Source organism: Triticum dicoccoides, chromosome 1A (assembly GCF_002162155.2).
Source record: "Triticum dicoccoides isolate Atlit2015 ecotype Zavitan chromosome 1A, WEW_v2.0, whole genome shotgun sequence".
Classification (NCBI taxonomy): domain Eukaryota; kingdom Viridiplantae; phylum Streptophyta; class Magnoliopsida; order Poales; family Poaceae; genus Triticum; species Triticum dicoccoides.
In genome coordinates, this window is record NC_041380.1 from 534,111,681 (window position 1) to 534,128,953 (window position 17,273).

The window sequence follows — 17,273 nt, forward strand, 5'->3', positions numbered from 1 at the left end:
TCCTCAGCGGCCCAACTCCAGATCCGGCCTCTGACCCAATGTGAGCAGCTCCCCAGTCCAGATCCCAGATTCGGCCCGATTGTGTATTTTTTTCCTCTCCAGCGAATTTGTCCAATTATTCCGAAAACTGCATGTTTACAGATTGCCCCTCATGTTCATGCATGTAATAGCTAATTTAACCATGCATCGGATTAAAATGTCTTCATATATGTAAAATGCTTAGAATTTTGTGTAGTTTCATAATATGCCATTTTTCAATCATGTTAAAAATGCTTAAAATGATGTTTGCTTTAATTTGCTCCTATGCCATGCTAAAATGTTTGAATTCATAACTAATTAAACGTAGCTCCGAATTTAACAAACTTTATATGTAAATGGGGTAGAATTTTGCCTAGTTTATCATGGTGGCCTTACTTTGCATGTTTAACAACTCTAAAATATGGTTTAGGGCAGAACGGTACCATAACCAAAATATGCACATGGGGATTTTTCCAGAATTATTGTTCGTTGCTTCCGGCCTCATTTAAACTTGACTAGATAGGTAGTTTTACTTTGCTTCACCCTTTTGTCATGCTAATAACATTTAATATTGTTGGGTACATAAACAAGATCGAACTAAATAATTGTTGTGGTGTTTCATCATTATGCAACGGAGTTGCATAACGGAGCTCCACTTAATTTGTAGGATTGTTTGTGCACTTTGCCATGCCATGCCTCTTTAATCCGGACATGCATCATACTTGTTTGCGCATCATGCCATGTTTATGCGGTGGTTGTTTACTATGTTGTTTGCTTCTTTCTGGTGTTGTTCTTCGGGTTGGTTCCGATAACGTCGCGTTTGTGAGGACCCGTTCGACTACGTCCGTTTGTCTTCTTCATGGACCCGTTCTTCTTCCTTGCGGGATCTCAGGCAAGATGATCATACCCTCGAAATCACTTCTATCTTTGCTTGCTAGTTGCTCGCTCTTTTGCTATGCCTATGCTGCGATACCTACCACTTGCTTATAATGCCTCCTATATTGTTGAACCAAGCCTCTAACCCACCTTGTCCTAGCAAACCGTTGTTTGGCTATGTTACCGCTTTGCTTAGCCCCTCTTATAGCGTTGTTAGTTGCAGGTGAAGATTGAAGTTTGTTCCTTGTTGGAACATGGAGATGTTGTTCCTTGTTGGAACATGTTTACTTGTTGGGATATCACTATAGATCTTATCTGATTAATGCATCTATATACTTGGTAAAGGGTGGAACGCTCGGCCTTATGCCTGGTGTTTTGTTCCATTCTTGCCGCCCTAGTTTCCGTCATATCGGTGTTATGTTCCCGGATTTTGCGTTCCTTACGCGGTTGGGTTATAATGGGAACCCCTTGACAGTTCGCTTTGAATAAAACTCCTCCAGCAAGGCCCAACATTGGTTTTACCATTTGCCACCTAGCCTCTTTTTCCCTTGGGTTAGGCCAGCCCAAGGGTCATCTTTATTTTAAACCCCCGGGCCAGTGCTCCTCTGAGTGTTGGTCCAACCCAGAGCACCGTGCAGGGCCATCCCTTGTCAACTTGGGTTACGTCGGCTCCTGTACTCTTAGCTTATCCGGTGTGCCCTGAGAACGAGATATGTGCAGCTCCTATCGGGATTTGTCGGCACAGCGGGTGGTCTTGCTGGACTTGTTTTACCATTGTCGAGGATGTCTTGTAGTACCGGGATACCGAGTTTGATCGGAATGTCTCGGGAGGAGGTCTATTCCTTCGTTGACTGTGAGAGCTTGTCATGGGCTAAGTTGGGACACCCCTGCAGGGATTTGAACTTTCGAAAGCCGTGCCCGCGGTTATGGGCAGATGGGAATTTGTTAATGTCCGGTTGTAGATAACTTGAACCTTAACTTCATTAAAATGAATCAACCGCGTGTGTAACCGTGATGGTCTCTTTCCGGCGGAGTCCGGGAAGTGAACACGGTGTTGGAGTTATGCTTGACGTAGGTTGTTTTAGGATCACTTCTTGATCATATTTGTATCGACCGTGCTTTGCCTTCTCTTCTCGCTCTCATTTGCGTATGCTAGCCACCATATATGCTAGCCTCTTGCTGCAGCTCCACCTCATACCTTTTACCTTACCCATAAGCTTAAATAGTCTTGATCGCGAGGGTGCGAGATTGCTGAGTCCCTGTGGCTCACAGATACTTCCAAAACCAGCTTGCAGGTGCCGAGGAGTCCGTGCAGATGACGCAACCAAGCTCAGGAGGAGCTCGATGAAGATCTTGTCCTTTGTGTTGTTTCGTTATAGTTGATTAGTAGTGGAGCCCAGTTGGGGTCGATCGGGACCTTGTCGCATTTGGGGTTATTCTTTTATTTTGGTACCATAGTCGGACCCTGAGTGTATTGGATGATGTAATGCTTTATTCATGTATTTGTGTGAAGTGGCGATTGTAAGCCAGCTATGCATCTATTTCCCTTATGTATTACATGGGTTGTGTGAAGATTACCTCACTTGCGACATTGCTTTCAATGCGGTTATGCCTCTAAGTCGTGCTTCAACACGTGGGAGATATAGCCGCATCGAGGGCGTTACACCAGCGCCCGCCCAGCTCCAAGCCGGGCCGCCGATGCCTTCCAGGCCTCGAAGCGGCCAACCGCAACCTCCAGCCAGTCGGCAGTCCGACTCGGGGTGCGGGGAGTCGTTTCGCCTGGCCAGAGGGCAGCCAACACCTGCGCCCCGGCGCGCTGGAGGCGGCGGAGCATGCGGTGAGCCGGCTGCAGCCGGGCTTGGACCGCCAAGAGTTGCTCCTCAAGCGTCCGGCTCACGTCCGGCGTGATTTCAGCCCCTGCCTACCGGCACGCCTCGCGGTGGGCCTCGATGGTCTGGGTGGCGAAGACGGAGTAGCCGGGGAAGTAGTCTGCGCAAAGAACAAAAAGCAGCACCAGTCAGAACACAAATCAGGGGGCAAGGGGCAAGCAAGGAGTGAGGAAGGCGGCTTACCATCAATCAGATCCTCAATCCGGCCGAAGCCCTCGCTCAGCGCTTGTTTTGCCTCAGCCCAGCCCGCCGCTTCGGTCTTGAACTCAGCTTTGAGGGCGTCCTCGCTATCCTGCGCCTTCTTCAGGGCCGCCTTGTGGCTCTCCTCCTGGTCGGCCAACTTCTTGGCCAGGCGGTCACGCTCCAAGACCAAGGCGTTGTACTCGGCTTCCTTGGCGCAAAGGGCGGCCTGGGCCCCATTGGGCTGCCCCCTCAAGTCGGCATTGGCTCCTGCAAGCATGAAGACAAAGGAAAAATCAATAAGGAAGAAGTCGTCAAGGAAGAACCGACCCGACTGCTCAGCAGTCGGCCCGAATCTCGGGGACTACACCCAGTGGGTGCGCTGACGCGCCCCCACAGGAGATGAACGAGACAAAGCACACACTCCAGCTGTTGGTTAGGTCCTCGGTTTTCCGGCCCAGCTCCTGAGCCTGGAAGTTGAAGGCAGCAGCGCGGAGGTTATGGTATTCCTGGAAGATCAGACAGGATGCGAGGATAAGATAGCTGTCAGGACCTAGTAAGTTCCAAGCCGCCTGCTCAGCAGCTGACTTGGAACTCGGGGACTACACCCAACGGGTGTGCTGATGCGCCCCCACGGAAGAAATCAAAAAAAGCAAAACAACCAAGGCCAGAGGGCTCACTCGGATGACGGCCCGCGTCACGAGGAACTCTTGGGTATACCGCTGCAGCGAAGCGGCCTGGGCTTGAAGCCGGCTCCGGACCTCCTGGGCCGCCGTGTTCAGCTCGGCCGTCCCCTCGCTGGGCGTCCACTCGGACGTGCTGGCGCTGGCCGCCTCTAGGGCCTACGCCGTCTGGCTGGTGCCCGCAGCTCGGTGCGGCTCCGGCGCGGAGGTACCTCCTGCTGCGCGCCGCCGAAGTGCCGGCTGCACCTCGAGGCCGGCCCCTGCCTCCGGCTCGCCCCCGGCCGGCTGCTCTGGCGCCGCGGCTGGTTGGCCACTTTGGCCCGCTCCAGTCGGCGCCGACTGCGGCGCCTCCTCCACGAAGACCACGTGGTCCTCCCTCCTCTCCATCACCGGCGGGTCTTGGTCAACCTCCTCCGACGGGGGCACGGGGATGTCGGGAGCCACGGTGCGGAGGGGAACGACGAGCAGCGAAGGCTGGTTGTGCGAGGCCTCCGCCTCCATCTCCGCGGCTGCCGCCTCTGCCCGGGCCTTGGCCGCCGCGTCGGCCTTCTCCTTCGCCGCCTGGGCGGTCCTTCGCTCCGCCGCCTCCCGCTCCTCCCGCACCTCCCGTGCGTTCTGCTTCGTGGCCTCCATGAGGTCGGCGCGGGGATCCATGCGGCGGGAGCCTGAGGACCCTCCAGTCGGCCCGACTACGGAGCCGCCAGGACCTCGCTCAAGGGAAAGCGGTGCCCTGCCCGGCAAGCAAAGAAAGGTTTAGAAGAGCCTCAATCGAAGAGGACTACAATTTTTTTACAAGACATTTGACGACTTACGCCGAGATCGCCTGCGGCTGTTTCACCGCCTTGCGGAAGCGGGCCCCCTTCACGGCCGCCTCATCCCGCTTGGTCGCCGCCGTGGAAGCCTTGGATTTCTTCGGCCGGCTGCCGAAGAAGGTCGACACGGCCCGGCGTTTCTGCGCGCTGCCACGGGCAGCCGGCGCGGCAGACGGGCCCACGCCTTGATGATCAAGCGCCGGCTGGCGGTGCGGGGCGGCTTCGACCTCATCATCATCCGCCCAGTCCTCGAGGCCGGCCCCGAGCCCCGCGCCTCCTGCCTCGTCGCCTTCCCCCATGATGGCATCTTCCATGGCGGCCGCTCCCAGGTCCGGATCATCGCCGTCGTCCACCGTGCGGTCGGGGAGGAGCTGGCGCTCTACCCCTGCGGCCCTGGCCGTCGGCAGAAGAAGAGGGTTCTGGTAAGGGCAAACCAATTGATCAGAAGTCGGCCATCATGAGGCCGGCTACAAAAAAAGAAGAAAACTTACGGCAGGCGGAGGGTTGGCACGAGAATACGGCCCCTTGCCGTATCGCCAATCCTTGACGAGCTTGCAGTTGGAGATGTAGTTCACCATGTAAGACATCTCGGCATGAGGCATCTCCCTGATGCTCAGCCGGCACGGGTCGAAGCGGCCGCTCATCTGGCAAATCATGTGAGGCCGGCCTTGGAGCGGAAGTACTCGGCGCTCCACGAAGGCGGCCACCAAGTCGGCTCCGGTCAGGCCCTCCGACTGGATCATCACCCAGAGCCAGGAGACGGCTGCGTTCCCGGCCTGAGACAACGACCTGGCCCGGTAGCTCCACGAGGGTTGCCTCCCAGCCGGTGGGCCAGCTACGTAAGCCGGCAGGTTGACGTAGTCGCCTTGCTGGGCGATGTTCTTCACGTAGAAATAGGACTTCTGCCAGAGCTTCACTGACTGGATCAGCAGGATGGGCGGGAACGAATTGTTCTCGCCCATCCGCCTCATGGCATTGAAGGCTCCGCAAGGGGCGGGCACGCCCGCAACAACAGTGCCGAGCTTGCTCTGGAAGAATTCTCCCTAGAGCTTGAGAGTGGGGAGAACCCCCAGAAAGCCCTCGCACAGGGTGACGAAAGCCGACAGCAGCATCACCGTGTTGGGCGTGAGGTGATGCGGCTGGAGGTGGTAAAATTCAAGAAAAGCGCGAAGGAATCCGCTCGCCGGGAGGCTGAAGCCGTGCAGGCAGTGCGAGCGGAAGATTACCCGCTCGCCCTCCTCCGGTGCCGGCGAAATCTCCCTCGCCGGCACCTGACGAACCCGCACGTAGTTCTCGCCGGCAGACGCCGCGTCCGGCGGAGGAACTCAACGTGGTCCTCGTGGACGTTGGAGCCATCCCACGAGCTCGACAACGCCATGGGAACGACGCGGCGAGGAACAAGACGATGCGAGGAAGAGACGCGCACGACCCCGCTACGGCGGGACCAAAGAAACCGAGAGGCCCGACGGCGGAGCGGTGCGGCAATGGGTCACTGTGGCGGCGAAGTGAAGAAGAAGGAAGGCGAGAAGGGGCGGAGCGAGGGAGAGCGTGCGAGCCTCTGCCGCTCCCCTCCTCCCCCTACTTATAGACCCACGCGGCGGAGCCGAGGAGGCGTGGTGTGGGGGAACGTGGGATCAACTGCGCCCACTCCCCCACGTCCCACGATTATTGCGCCCTGATGGCGTAATAAAACCGCCACGGGAAGGCGAGCGGTCCGTTGTGGGTCGCAGAAGATCTGCGCTCGGGCCGAGGCCTAGGAGTGGCGGGCCCGGGCCTGCGGCGGCGTCCCATCGCACGCATGCATTGGCAGGTTTTCCTTGCCACGTGGCTCGCGGGATGACGCGCGGTCAGCTCGCAAGCCGACCCACGTTCCCGCCTACAAGAAATGGAGCTTTCCGAAGACGGCGCGCATAAGCAAAGCCGGCTCCTCAAGATAGGAAGCTGACCAAGCTTCTCGTCCCTTTGTCAGCCTTGAAGCTCGATCAGCTTCGGGGACTACTGTCGGAGTAAATGACCATGGGTAGCCTAACCGGCTCCCCCTGGCCCGTCTGGAAAAAATTACGAGCCGATCCGGCACTAAAGAATCTAAGACATGGGGCCGCCTTCCCCTTGCCGGCTGTCTCCCAGGCCGACTATCGGAAGGCGGACTGACTTTATCCCTCATGAAGAAAGCCGCAGGAGGGCCGGCTCCAAGAAGCCGGCCACGAGAAGGCCGACTCCAAGAGGCCGGCTCCCACCAAGCGGTCAAGATCGTACCCTCGAAGTCTGCATCCACATAACAGCGATGTGACGGGGCATGGCTACAGTAAAGCCTGCCACCCCCGAATCCCGGAGCACGCCTGGCACAGTGCGCCGTATGGGGTGGCCATGACCCGTCCAGCGCGGCACTGTTACCATGTTGACCCTGATGTCACCCACGACGGGCTGCCAGCGCGGCCCACGGGCGGTGGGCCCCTTCAGGCAGAGAGACACCCGAAGGCGGCCAGGCCTCCCCCAGTCAGCCCGCGACGGGGCCGGCTCCCCGCAGCCGGCTTGCCCCCTCCCTCGAAGGAGACGCCCCATTAAGGAGACAAGACGCGGTGAGGCTACAGCGATTGCCCGCCGGGCGGCGGCACTGTAGCCACGCCCACCTCAGCGAAGCCCTCGTCACCAGGTTGAGGCAACAGTAACCAGCCACCGACAAGGCCCTGGACAGTGGGGCCTGCCTGTCGACCAAGGAGCCGGCAGCCGGCGGGACCCACCAGCCGGCGGGCCCCAGCAGCTGGCGCAGAAGCCGGCGAGCGTAGACACAGACGGCTGGGGCCCACGCCCAGCCGGATTACCATTGTACCCCCGGGGGGTGAGCCTATATAAACCCCCCAGTGCACCATGCAAAGGGTTGATCTGAGCTAGTATTAGACACCACATAGAGAGGAGAAGAGAGCTAGCCGTGCCCTTCTTCTTCTTCTCGCAAAACAGCTCAAGGAGCATCTTGTAGCCACTCGTTCATCTAGTGATCATGCGAAGACCCCGCAGAGCAGCAGTAGGGGTGTTATCTCCTCGAAGAGCCCCGAAGCTGGGTAAGATTCGCCGGCGTGCATGTCTTCGCCTCATCCCGCTTCCAGGCACCGGCGACGTCTTACTAGCTCCCACAATGATAAGCCACCCGTTGGCATATGTCGCACCTACCACCCGACATTGAGCATATGGAACATAGTACCGCAAAGATGTAAACTTTGAGCACATGGTCACGACTCCATCATGTTAAAGTACCCTAGTTTGAAAACTATGATAACTTTGAGAGTGTTTGTTCTATTTATGCATTATGTAAGGTTAGAGCACTCATGGATTGAGTGTCTCCCCCTAAATATATGCCTACATTAATACAAGACATTAAGTTTATGCATGAATGGGTACTAGATTTCACATAATGTTGTCAAGCTCCAAGATACCAAGTTCACGCCTAAGTTGACAAAACCTTGCTTCGTCCAATGGCTTGGTGAAAATATCTGCAAGTTGCTTATCTATGCCAACATGAGCAATGTCAATATCACCCTTCTCCACACGATCTCTCAAGAAGTGATACCTAATATCAATATGCTTGGTGCGGGTATGATCCTTGGGGTTCTCGGCGATATTGATGGCACTTTCATTATCACATAGAAGAGGCACATTTCTATAGGTGATACCGTAATCCTTCAAAGTTTGCCTCATCCAGAGTAATTGAGTTGCACAACTGGCGGTTGCAATATATTCAGCTTCTGCGGTAGAGAGAGCAACACAATTTTGCTTCTTCAAGGACCAACTTACCAAGGAGCGTCCAATAAATTGACATGCACCGGAGGTGGACTTACGATCCACTTTGTCTCTGGCCCAATCTGCATCCGTGTACCCAATGATATCAAACTTAGAATCCTTGGGGTACCATAGACCCAACTTTGGGGTGTGAACAAGGTATCTAAGAATATGCTTAAACGCCTTATGATGACTTTCCCTAGGGGAAGTTTGAAATCTAGCACACATGCATACACTAAACATGATGTCTGGTCTAGATGCACAAAGATAAAGCAATGAACCAATCATAGAGCAGTATTTGTATGGGTCGAAGGGGATACCATTTGTGTCTTCAGTGAGTACAATTTTGGTTGGCATGGGAGTCTTACATGGGCTAGCATCAGGCATGCCAAATTTTGCTAGGATATCCTTGAGGTATTTTGCTTGAGACAAGAAAATTCCTTCTTGAAATTGTTGAATTTGAAATCCGAGGAAGAACTTCAAATCCGCATTGAGTGACATTTCAAAATTCTTGGTGATTGATGCCGCAAACTTCTTGCATAAATGAATGTTAGGAGAACCAAAAATGATATCATCTACATAGATTTGGCATAAGATCAAATCACCTTTGTCCCTTTTAGTAAAAAGAGTGGGATCGATCACCCCTCTCACAAAGCCATCATCGAGTAAAAACTTCTTAAGATGATCATACCAAGCACGAGGTGCTTGTTTGAGGCCATACAAAGCCTTATGAAGTTTATACACATAGTCTTTGTGATCGGGGTCAACAAACCCAGGTGGTTGTGATACATATACTTCTTGTAGAGGACCGTTAAGGAAAGCACTCTTCACATCCATTTGATGCAATGTAAAGCCATTGAAAGTAGCATAAGCAAGTAAGATGCGAATGGATTCAATACGGGCAACGGGGGCAAAGGTCTCACCAAAGTCCAAACCTTCAACTTGTGAGTACCCTTGTGCCACTAACCTTGCCTTGTTGCGGATGATTACACCATTCTCATCTTGCTTGTTCTTGAAAATCCACTTTGTTCCAATGACGTTGTGTTCCATGGTTGGCCTCTTGACTAATGACCACACTTGATTGCGCTCAAAACTATTCAACTCTTCTTGCATAGCAATGAGCCAATCGTTGTCTATCAACACTTCTTGTACCTTGAGAGGCTCAACACTAGACACAAAAGAGAAGTGAGCACAAAAGTTTGTCAATTGTTTACGAGTGACTCTACCTTCCGATATGCCGGTGAGATTTTATCAACATCAACACGACCGGCCACATGAGGCATGATGGAGGTTAAGGTTTTGCGAGGTTCAACTTCATGTCCATCATCCATGTCCTCAACATATGAATCATTAACGTGTGGTGGAAAATCTTCTTCTTCTTCTTCTTCTTCTTGCATTTGTTGAGGTTCATTATCAATGATTGCACTTTCTTGTTCTTGCCCTTGAGGATGATCTTGTTCTTGATGATTATCATGAAAAGGAACTTGATCATCATCTTGTACTTGGACTATGGGCATTGGTTGAGTAATAGAGACTTGTGGTGGTATGGGTGGTGAAGTTTTTTGATGATGTGTGAGGCTTTCATCTTCTTCTTCATCATCATGAGGTTCTTGTTCCATTGGAAGAAGTGCGCCAACACCCATGGTCAAAATATCTTGAGACGAATCTTCTTCACCTACATCACTTAGATCAACTTGCTCCCCATGGGAGCCATTAAACTCATCAAACACCACGTCACAAGTTTCTACAACACATCCATTGGATTTGTTGTAGACTCTATAAGCATGAGAGTTTGACCCATAGCCAACAAATATACACTCGGTTGTTTTGGATTGAAATTTTCCTAACCGTTCCTTTTTGTTGAGGATGAAACATTTGCACCCAAATACACGAAAGTACTTGACATTTGGCTTGTTCCCGGTTAGGAGCTCATATGGAGTCTTTTCCAATATTTTGCGGAGGAAGAGTCGATTTGATGCATGACATGCGGTGTTGACAGCCTCAGCCCAAAAACTGTGTGGAGACTTGTATTCATCCAACATGGACCTTGCCATCTCCACAAGTGTACGATTCTTCCTTTCTGCAACACCATTTTGCTGAGGGGTGTATGGTGCGGAATATTGATGTTCAATCCCTTCGTCACTAAGAAATCCTTCCAAGGTGTAATTCTTGAACTCGGAACCATTATCACTTCTTATTGCCATGATTTCTTTGTCAAACTTGCGTTGTGCTTGCTTGGCAAAATCAATGAAGGTGATCTTCGTCTCATCTTTGGACTTGAGGAAAAACACCCATGTGTACCTTGAGTAATCATCCACAATGACAAGTCCATACTTTTTCCCACCAAGACTATCCCATGAAGGAGGCCCAAAAAGATCCACATGAAGGAGCTCCAAAGGCCTTGAAGTAGACACAATATTCTTGGGTGGGTGCTTTGATTGATGTTGCTTCCCGGCTATGCATGCACTACACACACGATATTTCTCAAAAAAGACATTTGTTAGTCCAAGGATGTGATTTCCCTTTAAGAGATCTTGAAGATTTCTCATGCCGACATGGGCTAGCCGACGATGCCATAGCCACCCTTGTCGGCCTTGGCCATTAGACAAGTTGCATGGAATGTGCTCTCTTTCGAGAAATCAACCATGTAAAGGTTGCCATCCAACTCTCCAACAAAGGCCACTTCGAGAGTATCTCTCTTAAAGACTTTCACATCCGTTAGTCCAAATAGTGTATCATAGCCAACAGAAGCCAATTGGCGAACAGAAAGCAAATGATATTTAAGGGATTGGACAAGCATGACATTTGCAAGAGACATGTCATTTGTGATAGCCACCTTACCCAAACCGAGTACCTGTCCTTTTGATCCTCCACCAAACATAATGCTCATAAATGGTTGAATAGCTTCCATGAAGTCGTAGAGCAATTTGCTATCTCCGGTTATATGATTGGTACATCCACTATCAATCACCCATTTTACTCCACTGGAGAAGGCAACCTACACACAATTATTACTTGGTTAGAGGCACCCATTTTGCAATGGGACCTCTCAAGTTAGTCACAAGGGTCTTAGGGACCCAAATAGCATAAAACCGAAATGCATTTCGAGGACCAACAAACTTTGCATAAACTTCTCCATCCTTAGTCTTACGAAGAACATAGGATGGAGGCATGAACTCTTTTGGATTTTTGACAGTGGGCATGCCCCTTGTGGCCTTCCCACAATCAACCTTACCTTTCTCCTTGTGCCCTTCTCGTACAAAAGTTTCTTTTAGAGGGGTGGTGCACTTTTGAGAGGATGTCTTCTTCTTGCTTGTGCTTGGGTCAAACCCGAGTCCCTCTTTGGCAAACACTTCATTGTGTTGGCTCAACACCTCATTGAGGTTCTTTTCCCCTTGAGCACATGTCATGAGCCCTTTCTCGATTTGAGCTTTGAGAAAGTGATTCTCCTCAAGAATAGATGCTAGATCACTACTAGAGTTAGTAGTACAAGCATCAACATTGATAATAGGAGAAGAGTAAGCCTTGGCTAGAGTTTTAAGATAAGTAAGCTTGAGTGTCTCAAAACTCTTTGTAAGAAGGGTGAGCTCTTCTTCCTTGGTCTTGAGGGACACAGATAGAAGCTCACAATCCTTAGAGAGAGAAGCATTAGACTTTACAAGCTTACTTTTATCATTCATCAACTCTTCGCAAGAGTCGATAGCCTTTTTCAAGGAGGCAAGATCTCTAGTATGAACATCAATGTTTGCACCAATTTTTAAGCATAGTTCATCATTGCATGCTTCCTCATATTGGACTTCCGCTCAAGGACTTCATATTTTTCCTTTTCCTCGGTGACGAGGGTTTCGAGTTCCTTAATGGAAATGGTGTGCTTACTTACCATCTCCATAAGCATACGAAACATAGTGAGCTTCTTTCCTTTAAGGGAGCACATGAACTTATTTAGTTTAGCAAGCATAGGATCATTTATATCATCATCCTCATAACTATCCTCCGCATCAAGATACTCATCACTAGGAGTAGGAGGAGCGAAAAGAGGAGGGTTTGATCATGTGGTTACCTTGACCTTGTTAGGAGAGTGTTAGTCCTCTCCATCTTCTACCACGGCCTTCGCCATGAGACACTTGTGAGCGTTGCCCTTGTAATCCTTCATGTAGTTGTAGGTGACAACTTCACCACTCTTGTTGACTAGCCTCAATGTGTTTTGAGAATCTTGAGCAACTCCGACAACACCACTAACATCATCCGGATCGGATTCTTCTTGAGCAACTATTGCTTTCCCATCTCTCTTCTTGAGCTTGGAGTTCAAAGGATTTGGCAACTTATTCTTGGGAAAGGTCTTGGGAAACCTTGTTTTGTCTTCTCTCTTCTCATAAGGGCACTCGTTTGAGAAGTGGTTGGTTTCTTCACAGTTGTAGCATTTTCTTACTTTCTTCTTTTGAAATCTTCCCTTGAATTTTCCTGCGCTAAACTTCTTGACAAAGAGAGCCATATCTTCATATGAAGGGCCCTCATCGGATTCAACCTCATCACCATCTTCATCATCATCATCATCTTCTTCTTCTTCACTTTGCTCATCTTCACATACATGCTTAGCCTTCAATGCAAGATTGATCTTTGACGATGGAGTACCATGCATGGCAAGATGTTTTGTAGCATTTACCTTTGACTCTTCAAATAGTTGGAAAGTGGATATGATGTCATCTATAGTCATTTCGTTGAAGGCATGGTGTTGTCTTATGTCCCATACCATTTGATGGTGATATGGACCAAGAGCATGGAGCAACTTGTCCACAAGGAATCGCTTAGTCATGTTGAATCCATCTTGTGTCTTGTCACACTCACACGACTCAATATCCGCGGTGAGAGTCATGAGACGCTCAAGGAGTTGATTGGGAGTTTCACCTTTCTCCATACAAAAGTTTTGCAATTGCCCCTTGGCAATTTCATATTGAGCACTCCGGAGGGTGGAGGTACCGGTCTTGGATCTTATAATACTTTCCCACAGTTCCTTGGCACTTGTGATGTGTATGAAAGGTCTCCTTTGCTTTTCAACCATACCTCTTCTTATACACATGGTTGCAGTGTCATTGAGATTCTTGTCATAAATTTCTCTTGGTGTAGGATTCTTTGGATCAACCACATGGTAACCATACTCGAAGATTTCCAGCATCTCATCATTTCCATATCGAAGATGATCCTGCATAGCAACTCCCCACAAGGCAAAATCGGAAGTGGCATCAAGTAAAGGAGGTTTACCTTGAGGGTTATATTTCGGTTTCTCAACTTGGGGTCTCGCATAAAGCCAAGGAACACTGGAGTGTTCATTGCTAGGAGGTTGTTGACCAAGTGACGGAGTAGGCACAGTTGGCCTCGAAGCCGCACCACCCGAAAGTGGTGCAAGCACCGTGGACAATGTGGCTATCCTCATTTGGACCAAGGCCTCAAGAGAAGCATCATGCTCCTCCTTTTGCTTAGCAAGGGCCCGTTCTAGATCCTCAGAAGTAAAGGTCTTTACTTCAGAAGAAGCCTCGCCTTTATCCTTCGGATCTACAACAAGGGGAGTCCCATCGGGGTTCATCTCGCTCTAGGGCGGTTAAGCCACAAGAATAGAGCACGAGGCTCTGATACCAATTGATGGACCTAGAGGGGGAGGGTGAATAGGTACAATAACAAATTTTAATTGTTACTTAGCAATTTTAGGCACTAATGCGGAATATGAAAGTGAGCCTAACAATTGTAAGTGTAGTACTAAGTGCTAAGCAAGATAAATAAGTAACACAAGTATGTAAGTAAACAAGCACAATATGATATAAGTAAGTGCTAAGAGACAAGTAACCACAAGTAGAGAGTTAGGGTTAGGAATAACCGCAACTCCGGGAGACGAGGATGTATGCTGATGTTCACTTCCTTGGAAGGAAGCTACGTCACCGTTAGAGAGGTGGATGTTACCACGAAGGCACACCAACGCCACAAAGTCTCACCTATTCTCCCTTTGAGACAACACCACGAAGGCGTTTCTCAACCACTAGTGGTAGACCTTGGGGTGGTCTCCAAACCCTCACAAACTTTTCCGGGGGTAATCACAAAGGTCGATTCCCTCTCTGAAGGACTCCTACCGCCTAGGAGTCTCCAACCTCCAAGAGTAACAAGAACAATGGGGAAAAGCTCAAGACTTGCTCAAATCACAAATTCCTTTGTGCAAAGAAGGAGAAGGGGTGGATCTATCACTTGATTGGACAACTTCTCTCAAAAGCTCTCAGATCCCTTGGGGATCTAAGATTTGGTGTGGAGGAGTGAGAGAGAGAGGGAGAGAGAGTGAAATGTGTTCTAGGGTTTGTTCAAAGTGAATGGTCAACCTACTCCCAAGGAGAAAAAGGGATATATATAGTGTGAGCTCAAATATGGCCGTTGCAGTGTAAGTGAGTGAGCAGGCCGGACATCCGGGAAAGGGGCCGGACATCCGACATGGTAAGCTACGAAGAACAAAACAAACGCAAAACAAAAGAACAGAGGGGCCGGACATCCGGGGCCCAAGCCCGGACATCCGGCATACCAGGAAGGCCCGGACATCCGGCAGGTGCCCGAACATCCGGCATGCAGTCGAGCATAAAAACGTTCTCTGGATAGCTATGCCCGGATATCCGGAATGGGGCCCGGACATCCGCCATAACAGGAAGGCTCGGACATCCGGCGCGCAGCCAAGCATAAAGATATTCCCTGGATAGCTATGCCTGGATATCCGGAATGGGGCCCGGACATCCGGCGTAACAGAAAGGCCCGGACATCCGGAGAAAGCCCGGACATCCGGCGAGCAGCCCAATATACAACTGCTCTCTAGATGGCTAGGCCCGGATATCCGGCAAGGAGGCGAGACATCCGGCGTGCAGCCCGGACTTCTGGCAGCCAAGAGACAGAACATGAAGGTTTTTGGCATGTGTAGTATGGTCAGGAGGTTTGTGGCAAGAGCAAGCCTTTAACTAACCCTATCGATCCCCTCTTAATAGTGCGGGATCCTATACTCAAGAAAACAAATATGTAATCAACTTTTATGCTTCATCCTTGAGTAAAATCAGTTGTAAGTTCTTGATCCACACACATAGATGAACCGAGGACAATACCTGAGATTTACTTGACAGCCATTGTTAGTCCCCTACATGTATATTTTCATCAACATCAAAACATGATGTAAGGGCATGATTGCTCTTTCATCAGGGCCATCGACATCTTCTCGTGCGTCTGTGGTCTTGTCGCTGGTTGGGGCCCGGGGCCGGCATTGACTGGTTGGCTTGGCAGGGTCCGACGGTCTTCTCGAGATGACGAGCGGTGCTATGTCCAGATATTTTCTTCCTTGGCAAGGCGGTCACGTAGCAGTGCCTAGGGAGGACGGTTCACTGAAAGCTGCGCAAGGCCTTGGTAGTTGTTGGCAACGACAACGTCTACGGACGCCGTTCGACCGTCCATCCTCCCTAGGCTACCCGACATCCCTCGCCGCTACTACGGCCACCCATCCCGGCATCTTCTTCGATGGTGTTCATCTGTTATTTCGGCACCGATGTTCCTCTAGGGGCTTCTTGCTGCTGGTAATGTGCTTCGATGTGTCCTTGGCCTCTTTTAGACGATAATCTTCTTGGTATGCGAGGTCATCCTAGGACCGGGGGTTGTCGGGATCGGTGTCATGCTGGTATGGTGTCAGAGGTTTTTCTTTAGGCAAGACGTGTTGGGTGTGGTAGTTGGTTGCCACTGATGCTATCTCGAATTTGTTGATGTGGCATCGACAAACGTCGTGCTTGACCTTGTTAGTTCGCCGTCGCCGCAGTCCGTGGATGGCGGTCTCCTCCTTGGAGGCATCGTTTATTTGACCCCTTCTCTGTCAAACTGATGGTGTCTTATTTCGACTGGCAAGTCGGTTGATGTGTGCCCTGGAGTGGTGGCCTGCTTGGTGATAGTATCTTATTTTTGTTCCATGTTTCAGTTGTTTGTGTATTTGTATGTTTTATTATCTGTATTGATCGTGGCTTTATATAAATAAAAAGCGGGGTGAAAACCTTTTTACCAAAAAGAAGTTGGAAAAAAGAAGACAACGGTAGCACAACACGAGTGGTGGGTGATGGTACCTACTGGAAATAAACACAATTTACTCTACTCTGACACTAAGCTCCTGCAGCCTCCTCCCGTGCTCCTCGCGTCTCTTCCCATCCAGCTCCAGCTCAATCAACTTGCTCACGCACTAGTACCTAACTCCACGGCACAAATACAGTCCAATCCACCATATCGACGCCAACTATGGACCTTTGCCACTAGCAGGCAAGCACGCCGGAGGGAGATCGCGAAGGAGGAGGCCGTGCGCCGGAGTCGCATCGATCGGTCCGGCCGCGCGGTGGAGGAGGCGCTGCGCGTCCCATCCAGATCGACGGGCCGCCCGCGAGGGGTTGGGAGCCGTGGCTTCGGACAAGGGCGCCGCCACCCGGGGCGCGTTTGGGCGAATCGCTTGAAATCCCGATCTGAAACGGAGGGTATGGGGCAACTAGTTAGTTCGGCTGGTTCTTCGAATACGGAGCCTTCAGTGTGCAAGAGGAAGAATCATTCCACTTCCCCGGAACTCATTTCCAGCAGCGACGACGGAGATGATTTCATTCCCCCACGACGACGACTCAAGCGTAAGAATACCCATGAATCAAAGGCTGCCAAGGTGATTTACGTTGTCTCATCCTTGCTGAATCACCGTGTGTTGCTACTTGCTATTTACATACTGCTGTCAATTCATGTCTCCTTTTGGGTCACACCTAGGTACCAATTTTATTTGGGAAATTGGATTGCTATTGCTATTGCTATTCTAAGTCTAATAGTTTGCTGCCTCTACCTATTATATTTTCATATGCAGGCTAAGAAAGTCTCCAACAACTCTCCCACCATCCCCACAAAAAATAACGAGAAGAAGAAGAAGAAGAAGAAGAAGAAGGAGAAGAAGAAGAAGAAGAAGAAGGAGAAGAAGAAGAAGAACAAGACCATCCCCACAAAAAATGATGAGAAGAAGAAGA

General features: G+C 50.5%; 1 protein-coding gene across 1 annotated transcript in view; it reads left to right on the top strand.

Moving 5' to 3' along the window:
- Positions 1 to 16,750: 16,750 nt before the first annotated feature.
- LOC119354693 overlaps positions 16,751 to 17,273 on the top strand; it is a 10,626-nt gene continuing 10,103 nt past the window's right edge. The window contains exons 1-2 of the mRNA XM_037621439.1: positions 16,751 to 16,924; positions 17,117 to 17,165. Of these exons, the coding sequence (XP_037477336.1) occupies positions 16,751 to 16,924; positions 17,117 to 17,165 (223 nt within the window). The remainder of the gene's footprint in view (positions 16,925 to 17,116; positions 17,166 to 17,273) is intronic.